At 34.1% G+C, this 12,351-nt stretch overlaps 1 protein-coding gene across 5 annotated transcripts in view; it reads left to right on the top strand.

The window, feature by feature from the left end:
- Positions 1-12,351, top strand: part of LOC105227667 (putative fatty acyl-CoA reductase CG5065) — a 30,793-nt gene that overhangs the window by 10,216 nt on the left and 8,226 nt on the right. For 3 of the 5 annotated variants that reach the window (XM_049451833.1, XM_049451835.1, XM_049451832.1), the window contains exons 2-3: positions 4,216-4,500; positions 5,311-5,736. In XM_049451833.1, coding sequence (XP_049307790.1) covers positions 4,224-4,500; positions 5,311-5,736 — 703 coding nt within the window. In that variant the 5' untranslated portion in view covers positions 4,216-4,223. Of the gene's footprint in view, positions 1-4,215; positions 4,501-5,310; positions 5,737-8,938; positions 9,138-9,210; positions 9,451-9,508; positions 9,641-9,710; positions 9,840-9,937; positions 10,325-12,351 lie in introns of those variants that run through there. The other 2 variants (XM_049451837.1, XM_049451836.1) reach the window with 2 other exon arrangements.

Genomic DNA, 12,351 nt, shown 5'->3' on the forward strand with positions numbered 1-12,351 from the left:
TTACATTTTGTAAATTCACATACACTTATTTATGTATACATAGATGTATTATACTTTGAACGGAGCCGAGCAATGCCCTCACTTAAATGTTTTCGCTTACCTGTAAAAGCAGTAGTCTTTATAGCTATGGCCTCGCAATCAAAAGGCAAAAGTAAGGCAGTTTAATTGTAGTGATGCTTCTAGAATATGCCAAGCCCGGCCTTCTGCTGTACATTATACTCGTATCCATATACCAGTTTTTATTTCATGTAATGCTTTACACTTTACTCAGCCAGTTGTTTTCTTATTTTCTATAGTGTTGTATTTGTACGAAAGAGTATTTCATTACATTTTAAGCTATTTCGTTTTGTAAAATATTTTTGTTGAAAAAGACTTTGAAAATTACTTTGAAATATATTTAGTTTTTATTATCAGTTTGTTTCTCAATTTTGTTTTAATAGTTTACAGATGGACATTATAGTCTAGCTATGCCCTACGCCAACATTATATTGCGCAATATATTATAGTATCTTATAAAAGTATTTTATAATTTTTTGATGAACATCTTTTTGAAAGTTATGTATATTTTTTTTATAAATTACACTAAAATAAAATTTAAAGATTGGCATATATGAACTTTGTGATTGGGCTGGTCGTGGCTATTATAGTCTAATGCATTTTAAAACTTGGATTTTCCTTCAAACATTAACAGTCCACTTCAGATCTCTTGGGATTAATTCTATTCAAATTCGATCCGTTAACTAGTCCCCTGCTTTGTTTCGGATTTGCCTGCAGCACGTTTAGTTATAGAGATCCCTGATTAGTATATATTGATCTCTAAATACAATGACAATGATGTTAGAGACTGTTTCTGGCTAAGTTTACTAAAACCGAGAATGATAATAAAAATTTCCTAACCCGTAGAATTTTTTATCTTGTAGTCAAGGGGTGTAGGTATCATACCACTATACGTAATGGACAATTTTTGAGCCTAAATTCGTAATGAGGATAGCTCAAATACTACAGACCTCAAAGCAGAGTAGTCTGTTGAGTAGTGTTATTAGTGAGAGCAATTAACAGGAAATTCTTAGCTGCACTCCTCTAACATTTTCAGAATTTTGACGGTGATGATACTCAATCGAAAAGAATAATGTTGGTAGAGCAGAAACGTTTCAGAAGTGGTCCTACATCTTTTAATCGTAGTGGCAAGAAATCGTTGAAAAAATAAGTTTCAGCATATCCTCAGCTAGAACGGTTTTGTCGGTAGAAGCGAATTAGTTTCCGCGTAGTTTTAAAACTAGAATATTTCCTAATTTTAAAGAAAAATTACAATTATGTTCAAAGTTTTTAAAAAAGTCCACTAAATTAGGAAGTATTAATTAATACTTACCTTTGAGCTCTGCACTTTGGCATAAGACTTACTTGCAGTATATAGAAATCAGTCAGTTAAACTGTATGTATGCAACAGTGTTTCCTTATACCTCATTCAAGTAGTATAACAGTTAGTTGTTCAATGTCTAACTGCTTAAACCAATTATTTTTCGATTCTCACAGTTCCCACATAGCGTGAAATATTTATTTATTTTACTATTTTACCAATTTTTGATATGTTATTAAAACTAAATATATCCCTAATGGTGTAGTTCTACGTTTTGACCCATCCATTTTTCAATGGAAAAATTATATTGTAGGAAATACAATCTAATCTTCACTAAATGAATAGTACTTATAGTACTTGAAATAAAATTTAATGAGATTTTGAAATTCTCACCTCTTCTTTCAATTTTATATAGGTTTCCATTTTTAACTCACTTACCAAAACAACACGTTTAATAAAAAATTCGGCTTATATCCTCAAAAGAAATCATTTCGTACAAACCTTATAAGGATCAAATATACCAGATTCTTGCTAGATGCATGTTGCCAGATACATCGTGCAACATACATATAATATACTCATTAAATATACAACTACCGCGAGCACAGAAAGAGACAGCGAAAAACGCCATGCAATCGCAATCACTTTTTCGACCACATTTTGTCGCAACTTCAATTGGCCATTTAGTGCGCGAATACCACACAATTGCCGCCACTTAGGCAACTAATTCTGGCACCAGCATTCGGCTGACACGCACACACTCCACTGCACATGCACTCTAACTACCGACCACACAACAAACAACAGCAACAACAACTGTTGCTCACCCAATTCACTTGTGGTTTGCCTATATAAATATGTGAGTGTGGCGGTGAGCCCACTTCTAGCGCCAATGGTGGCTACTTTTCCATTTCAACGCTACTTTCGTTACATAACCGCGGCGTAATTGCAATGCCGTAAATGTGGCATGGATATTGCCAATCGCGCTTACAACTATCCGCTGCTGCTGTACTAGTATTCGTTTGCGTACGCTGCAACCTGTTTCTCGACCGCTCCGACGACGCATGCGCAAGCGCATTCTCTATTTTCGAAAGGAAAATGCATTGCAACATTTCGAAACGCCGCCACTACGACTGCTTGCTAAAATATCCATGGTACTCGTACATATTTATGATGTTGCAGTAATACGCGCAACATTTTGTTGCAGCTAAGAAAAATATTTATATATGACAACATCTGTAATGGACACTCCAATTATAATAGTTCAATGCATACACAAGTGCTGTCTTACAGCGCCACTCAAGTACTATGGAGTGTTGCTCTTTGTCTTCGTTGTCAAGCATTGTTGTTGCAACAAAGTATTGTGGCTGTCAAGCCACTGCCACTCATATTTTTTGCCTGTGGTACTGAGGCACCGGCAGTAGTCGCAACCAAAAACAGTTGGTCAAGTGTGCTTGTATGTAGCAAAACACCCAGAGATCATTGGCTCAACTCGCACTGTTTTGATTTAACTTTAATGACTTACGAATATTTAGTTGTTCTACTACATTTTCAACCTATTTCTCCAGCGAGAAGGTTTCACTTGAGTTAATGCAGGCATTACTACATGTTGTCAAAACTTAATTATTGGAACCGGGGCCTAGAACTCTTGTATATTGTATTAACTGCTCACAGGAGAATGTAAGCTTTGGTTTGGCTGCGGCATTAATCATTGTGCTGCAGCACGTTCAAATGCTTTAAGCTAACAATTGTGGCAATTACTCATTTACTTGAACCCAACATCAAGTGGCACTAACAAAGCGTTTTTCGCCAGGCACTTTCTATTGAATACAGTATTATTAGGACAGACTGCCAGTTAAAATAATTTGTAATTGATGATGCCACTTATAAGCCCTGAGTTTTAAATAAAATAATTAAAATACATAGACTTTGATAAATGTGACTCTCTTTGGACTTTAAGATAGCTTTTATAACATTAATGGAATAATTCTGGCATTTGGCAAAGAACTACATAAAGCATATTCGATACCATAAAGAAGAAGATTAAATCTATTTATCACAACTTACTCTTATCTGCTGCCATCAAAGTAGGAGTAGATGTACTGTTCCGAACAGCAGCTTCCTTGAAAGCGAGTCGGCTTGTCGTTGTCCTCTTGCGTCTGGCGTTGGAGCTATGAACCTCCAGTGAGCCCAGCAAGCACTGAGATCCTTCTGACTCAGAGTGAACCGTGAGAGGTCTTCCGAAGTGCTGACTCTTAGAAAAGTTCATCTAGCCGGAAACGTAGGTGTTTTGCTTAGACAAGTCGAATAGCTGTTTGGAGGAAGGCGAGGTGGAAACATCTTTTCACTTAATGTTAACAGTCTTAATAAATTTGTGGAAAGTTAAAAACACTTATGATATGGTGATCCACTTTTAGGAGTTTATGGGTAACTCAAAGAACTAATATCTTAGTAAATCAGGTCCTTACATTTCTCTACGATTTAATATAACCTTGGTTAGTTATCTACTCCCTTACAAGTAGGTATATTTGAATCTCACACTTATTTATTCGATTTTTGGTTTTGGTCGCGCTTCTCTTTTTGATTGACATTTTGTTAGATAATGTTGAGTTATAGCAGTTTTAAATAAGTTTTTAATTTTTAATGAGTTTTGTGTTACTCAAAAATACTTACCGAATTCTAAAGCGCGCCTCATGTCAGAGGATATTTATCTGTAATGTCACCAGCACTCTTCTAGGTAACAGTCACGCACTCAACACAATCGGGTCTGATGGTTGATTATTTTATCATTATTTGTGAAATGAATTTCGTTAATATTTTTATAATTAACTTTTCCTCTTTTATTACTTTATTTGCAGTTATCAAGATGCCGGAATTAACACCAGTTCAGGAGTACTATAAGGGCAAGACCATATTTATTACTGGCGCCTCTGGGTTTATGGGCAAGGTTTTGGTCGAAAAATTGTTGTACTCATGCTCCGCTTTAAAGGAAATCATTATTATTGTTCGCCCAAAGCGTGGAAAGAGCCCCGAAGTGCGTTTGGAGGAGATGTTCAAGTTGCCGATTTTCCAACGTATACGAGAGGAAAAGCCGGAAGTGCTGAAGAAGGTCACCAGTTTCAATGGCGATGTGACTTATGAAAGTAAGTTTTACTGTACAAATTCTTAACCATTATCACAGCCGTATACAGTAGTACTCAGAATTCTTAAACATTCCGATCCAAATTTCTGAATTCACTTTTTCGCTGATTGCGGTTTCGAATTTTTTGCCGTTGATTTCAATCAAACTGATAGCTTATTTAATTAATTTTGCATTCTGATATTACATTTCTTTTATAATTTCAAGGATTTAAGGAAACACTTGTTATTGTTGCAAAATTTCATTAAGAGAAGCACACATATCAACTTTAGAAGGTCTAACAGAGAGTATTAATAAAAAATTTCCTTCATTTAAAAAACCCACAACCTACCTTCAGTTTTCCATTTAACTGATCTCATCGTAGAATTATATTCGGGACAAAAATGTGCCCAAAGAATATTAGTAGAAGAATAATATTTTTAGAAACCATATTCACAACATTTTTTTGTTAATTTTGGAATCACATAAAGTGAAACGATTTAGCCATAAATAGTCCGATATTTGGCGGGGGAATCGAAATATCTTCCAAGTCATCAATGCCATAGGTTAGTTATTTATAATATAACTTTATTATATACACCAAAAATTATTTAATGGTAACAAGCTGTCTATTCCAAGTATAAAAACCTTTCGTATCAACTTGACAAGCTTGGGGTGTTAAAGCTTCAAGCGGAAGAATGGACTTCCTGATTTTTTCTTAAAATTGAGGGGTTTAGCATTACGAATTCTGAATTAATTAGTGCGCTTTTACCCTGTTCATATTGTATTATAAAATATTTGTAAATTCCATGATTTTTGTCTCCGTTAATTATAGATCTGGGTCTCAGTGGTGAAAACTTGAAATATGTCACCGACAATACAAATATCGTTTTCCACATGGCTGCCACCCTAAAGCTGGAGGGCAATTTAAAGGATGCTATTGACATGAATACAACAGGAACGCGTCGCGCTCTGGATATTTCCAAACAAATGAAGGGTCTTGAGGCTTTCGTACATGTGTCTACTGCTTTCTGTAACTGCGATCAGGAGGTTATGCACGAGAAGGTATATGAATATCCACACAAACCAGAGGATCTCATGCGCATGGTTGAATGGATGGATCTTAAGACCTTGGAGTCCATCACACCCGAGTTGATGAAACCCCACCCAAATACATACACCTACTCAAAGCGTTTGGCTGAGATTTTGGTGCGTGACCACTACGAGACCATGCCGGTGATTATAGCACGTCCCAGTATCGGTAAGTGCTATATGAAGAATGTTTATGTATACATACAAATAATGATTTACATATTAATTACTTACTTATATACCATGTATGTATATTTAACTATGCGATCTTTAACCGGGTGTGGCGCATTATGCTTCATCTTCCCCTTTTTCGTAACTGTAAGATAATTAATATGCGTTAATGCTTCAAAGAACTCTTTCTAATTAATTAACAAATCATTTAATTTAATTTAAGTACATATGTACAATATTTTGTTATCGACAATTAAATACTGTGCTTACAAGTATTAGAATAGAATAATATTTTGAGCAGCAATATTCAAGTATATAACCACCATGTTAGGCAATTAATAAGGAGTGAAGCCAAAAGTAGCTATAAAAGCTTATGACTTTACTTTAAAAACTCCACTTCGTAGCGATTTCTAGTTGCAAATTGCGACAGCTTATATACTTGCACATATATAGTACATACATATACTCGTATACATAGGTGTCAATCTGTTGCATCAACAGTTGCCATGCAACACCTCGCTCAACATTGTTACACGTTGTTGTGGCAACTGCTTTACAGTAGCAATTGTTTACGAGTCAAATTAGCAAATTAAGAGCTGTAAATACAGTAATTTTCGGTAACATACATTCGATTAGCCATTTCCTTCTTGCTTTGATTTCCTTGGAAAATTGTTTGTGTAACAAGGTTTTAACTATATGGCAAATATAAATTGAGTTTTTATCGTAAAATTTCAAGTTTCCGCTCTCAGATATAACCAATATATAACCTTTTTATAACCAAAGCACAAATTTTCTTTTAATATGAGTGGTTTTGTTATACCGGTTTCCCTTCGATAGTAACTTATGAAAAGTGACGTTACGCTATTTTGCATTTTAAGTGACCATATGGAATCGAATGAAGTGCTTTGATCAAACAAATTTGAAAATTTCAAATAAAAAAATAAAATAAATAAATTAAAAATGAAATATAAATATGTTTTGAGCGCTGTTAAATATGCTCTCCTTACCTTTTTTTCTGTTTTTGAGAGCATTAAATCCAAGAATTCGGAATCTTGTACTTAAAGTTTAGAAAAAACATATTTAATAGTTATTTTGTTTCGAATTTTGCTTGAGTAAATAATTATGATTGTGTTTTAAGTAATTTCCTATCGCTGATAAGTTATTATTTAATTACTCTATAGGTTTATGTATAATAATATTCTAATATATAATTATTTGTTTATATATTAATTGTAATTTATAATATACATACATAGCTGTATAAATATTTGACCAAATAATACATATATCATATTTCAAATCCCCTTATTGCTATATTCACATACATATTAAGCTTATTTAATACTTATTCGTCCAAAAGGCTTTATTTCGTCTCGCTTTACATTCGCTAACTAAATTCGACCATAGATAAAATTGAGTTAAGTGCTTTCAATGTTAAAACGCTTTCCGAACATTCTGGCTTTTCGCTCGCTTGCGTTGTGTAACTAAACTACATAAACAAAACCTGAAGTGCTACCTGCAAACATGCGTCAAAAGTCAGATGTGCATAACTAAAGCTATATCGGTTTCCACACCCACTCCTCATAAATTTATTAACCGACCAGTGAAATTAACAAAATTTTGTTCAACACAAAACCAGCAGTTAAAAGTGCAAACATATCTGAAATTCAAAAAAAAGTTATTTATATAAGATACTGAAAAAAATATAATTCATGAACTACAAAAAGTAAGAATGAAAACAAAAAAAAACAAAGAACGAATCAATTAATATCCATTAAGTGCCTCTGCCAGTGAAAATCATGCTTACAAAACAGAGAAAAAGTTTATAAAATATCAACAACATGCCACACATTGCCAACATGCATACACAGTTACATTTATTAACGAACTCCTTATTTGCTTGCAAAATGTGCTTACAAGCGGATCAATTTACTGCCAGCTTCTGCTCATTGTACAAACGCAAGCTTAAATACCTCACCACCGCTCGCCTCCACATAAACTCAGCATTGTCGTAATCAAAAAATAAAAAAAAAATCGAAACGTGTTTGAGTGAAACAGTTGAAAGTGTCAATGAAATGTTGCAATGCCACCGCTAAACCTATCCAGCTGATAACTCGATACCGATACCGACTTGCACGTCCTGAAACATATTACACTATCTCGACGTGGCACAGCTTTGCTAAGGCCAATGCAATGCTTGCTTTAATAAAGTAAGAGAAAAGTAACATGCGCATAACGGTATGTTCGAAATCGAAACTGAAGACAAAATAAAAGCTCTCACCCTGAGATCCCGAACCAAGCTTCCTTCACTCATTCCAACGAATCATGTGTTTCTTTTTTTCTTTATCCAGCTCCTCACTCTTCGTATCCAAGTTCATATATATTTCTTCCTTCTCATCATATTCGTTTTCCTCCAAATAATTTATTATCTGCTCACATTTTTTCACATTTTCATTTAATTAATTTATTTTTTTTTTTAATATACTCCCTTAGGAACAATGCGAGTATAGTATTTTCATCCGTACCTAGACTTTAGATTCAAGCTTCAGAATACTTCACATAAACACACCTCTTTTTCTTCATTTTTTATCGCATATCTACATTTGCTCTATTTCTTCTTAAAAAAGTAAAGATTAGATTGGTAGTCGCGAAAAAATATCCTATCATGTGTTGCACATAATTCAAATATTCCAAAATTATTTAACAATTTTAAATATTCAATGAAATTTTTGTACAAATCAAGGTAGACTTTTTTTATGACATTCTAGCTCCCAAATGTTGCAAAATAAAGAATCATTTATCCCATTTTAGGTTCCAAAGTTTTCTTAAAACAGTTTTGCAATAATTTGTAAACGAGCTCCTTTATTTCTTAGCTCAACAATACAATCCAATATTTCTAGTACAACATTTAAGTTTCTTTGAATACAACCAGCCACACCACATCCATTATTCAAAATACTTGACTCTGTGAAATCCCTTGTGATTATTAATAATTAATTCCATTCAACAATTGCTATGACACATGCGGTTCTATATCACATATTTTCTTTTCCTGCATTCATTAATTTCCTTCTCACATAAACCATTCCTTATTATGCCAGCATACCAATCCTTTCTATACAAGTTTCCTATCCTGTACGAAAAACCTCTCCTTTTCTTCCTATTAACTTAATTTCATTGCTTCCTTTCCAATTATATAGTGTCGCCATCGGCGTATGAACCCGTACCCGGGTGGGTTGACAACTTGAATGGGCCCACTGGCCTTTTGGTGGGTGCCGGTAAAGGTGTTATACGTTCGATGCTCATCGATACACGTTTCAAATCTGAAGTTATTCCAGTTGATTATGCTATTAACGGACTTATTGTTATGCCTTACGAGTTCAATAGACAGCCAACGCGGTATGCATACCCCTTCCCCTATGCTTGTATTAAATCCGAAAAAATCTCTAAAATCTTGCATTTACCGACACAGTCCGGCCTCAGTGCCAGTATACAACATCACCGCAGCGGAACACCGTAAAATGCAGTGGGGTGAGGCGATCGAGATGGGCAAGAAGATTGGCTATGAGTACCCCATGGAGTTGTGTTTGTGGTATCCGGACGGTTGTATCACCACAAATCGATTGCATCACCAAATTAACGTTATACTCTTCCATTGGCTACCGGCATACTTTATTGATTTTATACTATTTCTTTTGGGTCAGAAGCGTTTGTAAGTGTTTTGAAATTTTTCGAAAATCCAAAGTGGTGTTGACAGTTCAACATTTTAGCATGTTGCGCGTGCAGCGACGTATCCAAGTAGGCCTCAGTGTGCTACAATTTTTCTCGATGCGCTCGTGGGTGTTCAAGTCAGCAGCATATGACGGGCTGTGGAAATCACTCACGCCGGAAGATAAACAAATGTACGTAACGTAAAAAGTATAAGCTGCTTATGAGCAAATGAAATAAGCAAATAACATTAACTGTATGTAGTTTCAACATGGATATGGACCCAAAGGAGTCAATTGAAGAGTATATGCTTTCCTGCCTGCACGGCGGACGTCTATATCTGATGAAAGAAACGCCCGAGTCATTGCCGCGTGCACGTCGCAATCTAAAAATGTGAGCGCTAGAGACAAAAGTGGAATGAGTGCTACTTTCGTGAAATACCTGAATGTCTAACTTGTTTACGCATTTCTATAAACTATTGCCTTTTACAGCTTATACGTTTTGGATCGGTTCTGTAAGACGGTGATAATCGGGTTATTGGCCTATTGGCTTTATAATCGCATTGCGTCCTTTATCTCCGTTTAAAAGTCTCTTAAGACAGTGGCGTGAGTTGTAATCATGAAGCAAGCAGCACGATGAATGGATTTTTTTATTATATTATATTTGCAGCGCTGATTCTTGATTTTTTGCTTCAATTCGCTTTATATACAAGAAAAGTATCTAATGGTTATGAAATATTTGTTTTTATATTTTTAGGTTATATTGTTTAGTTATAAGTGACTCCATTGCCCATATGAACATTTGTATGTACATGTAATACTTATGCGATGTTTTTTATAACTTCGTAAAATAAAAATGCATCTTTTTGTGCAAAATCATTCCTGTGGCCTTCTTTGCTATTTTATTCTTCTACAGTGCCAGGTAGAGTATTATCATTATCGGTACGAGTGCCAGAGTTACGGAAGTATTTAGTGTTCAATAAACTAAAATATCATAAATATTTTTAAATTTTAGTATGAGTTTGCGAGAAAGAGATCAGCACTGCAAATATTTGCCAAGTTCTTTTTACTCAACTTAATTAAATAAGCTCAGTAGACTAAATAAGGGATTCTATACTCGAAATACTTAAAATTAGAGTAAAAGCAAAATACTTTTTTTATGTAATTGAACTCGAAACGACTTAAACTGAAGGAGGCGTTACTTGAACTAACATTTGAATGTCAATGTTAAACTATTCTTCAAGTTAAGCATAATGCTTTAAATTTTAATGTTTGAATCTGTCGTGTTTAGATAAACTATAGAGAAATATTCCGTGAAGATCTTTTCACTTTCTCGCTTCAGGTGAGTTGATTCAGCTTTGTCCGTCTTTCTGCAACCGAAGTTAACGTTTTTCTAAGTCAGTCTAAAAATCCATTTTTCCATTGACAATAACGAAATTGGCCTGTGGCCCTGCCTATAGCAGAGAACGATGTTATATCTTTAATAGTTGTTTTAATCAATTTTCATAAAATTGTTTAATTTCGTTTGGATTTCTTTCTAAGGCCTATTTCATATCCACATAAGACCAAATTTTATATTTATATATAATACAGTGTGGCCCAAAACTAACGTACGGTATAAATTTGCCGCCATTTCAATTAATCTTCACGGTTGACGAAGTTAAAACACCATTTTGTATAAAATTTTCGAACTGTGGCCGCCAAGATTTCATTATTTTGGAAATATTATTTGACAATGAATACACCTTGTTCTATTGTGTAATGCTTCGTTTTTACCAAGCCTGAACTGTCAGCTTACGATGTGTTTTTTAGGGTTGTCAACACTTTTCTACATAGTGGAAATGGTGGCATATTTAAATCTTGCTTTAATTTCGGAACATCCTGCATTTAATTCCAATGCGTTAAATTGCAAAAGCTTGTGCAATATGCATATGTCATTCGTAAGATGTAACCTCTACTTGGTCGAAGACTCAAATAGAAAACTTATTTTCTATACACGAATGGATATTATTGCCTCCAGTCTTCTGTCATGAGAAATACTTACAAATAATGAAAACAAAACAGATAAACTAAATATACACATGTATATATATATATATATAATTGATAATAGTTTTATAAAACTGTGGGCAGCCATTTCAACCGTTTCTAATATATTCTTCAATTAGAGAATACTAAAAGTCTTAACGGGTTGGGTAAAAAACAGAATATTTTTTTACAATTTTAATTGTTACAACTATTAACAAAGAATTCGAGGACCCCGTGTAAAAAATATGAGACCGCGTTGGCAGGATAACTCCTCACATGACCATCTAAAGTGAAAAAATACGTGTTTTTGTTAAAACCTTAGCTAATAACATGGACAAAGACAAAAACTGTAAACTGCATTTTTGGCAGACATTTTTACAAAAAAAAGATTAAAATTTCAGTAAAAATTTCGCGACATTTTTTTTAAATAGTTGTAATCGAAAAAAATCCTTCACCCAAGTCTTTATGAATTATATCTCAAAATATAAAATATTTTGTATAAAATTTCTTGTAGATTGAGTAGTTCTCGAGAAATCTTGTTAACCAATTTTAAAAACACAGTTTCTAGAAAACGTGCTTAAAGGCGCCGCACTTAGCGGCTCGAGCACACAAGTTCTCAAGGCAGTATCTCCGAAACTATTATTCAGATCAAATTGAAAATACCATATTCTGTTTAGATTTTAATAAGACAACAAGAAATGCAATTTTTTGAAACCCGTTAAAACATGTAACCTTTTAAGAACTTTCCGAGCGAATATGTTTCTACTGAACCAAAACTATTAACGAAAATATTATTGAAAATCACAGAGATATTACGTGATCTTTATGAAGAACCGACATTGTCTGGTCATAAACTTTTTGTGTTTTTTACTTAATTT

Source organism: Bactrocera dorsalis, chromosome 3 (assembly GCF_023373825.1).
Source record: "Bactrocera dorsalis isolate Fly_Bdor chromosome 3, ASM2337382v1, whole genome shotgun sequence".
Lineage (NCBI taxonomy): Eukaryota > Metazoa > Arthropoda > Insecta > Diptera > Tephritidae > Bactrocera > Bactrocera dorsalis.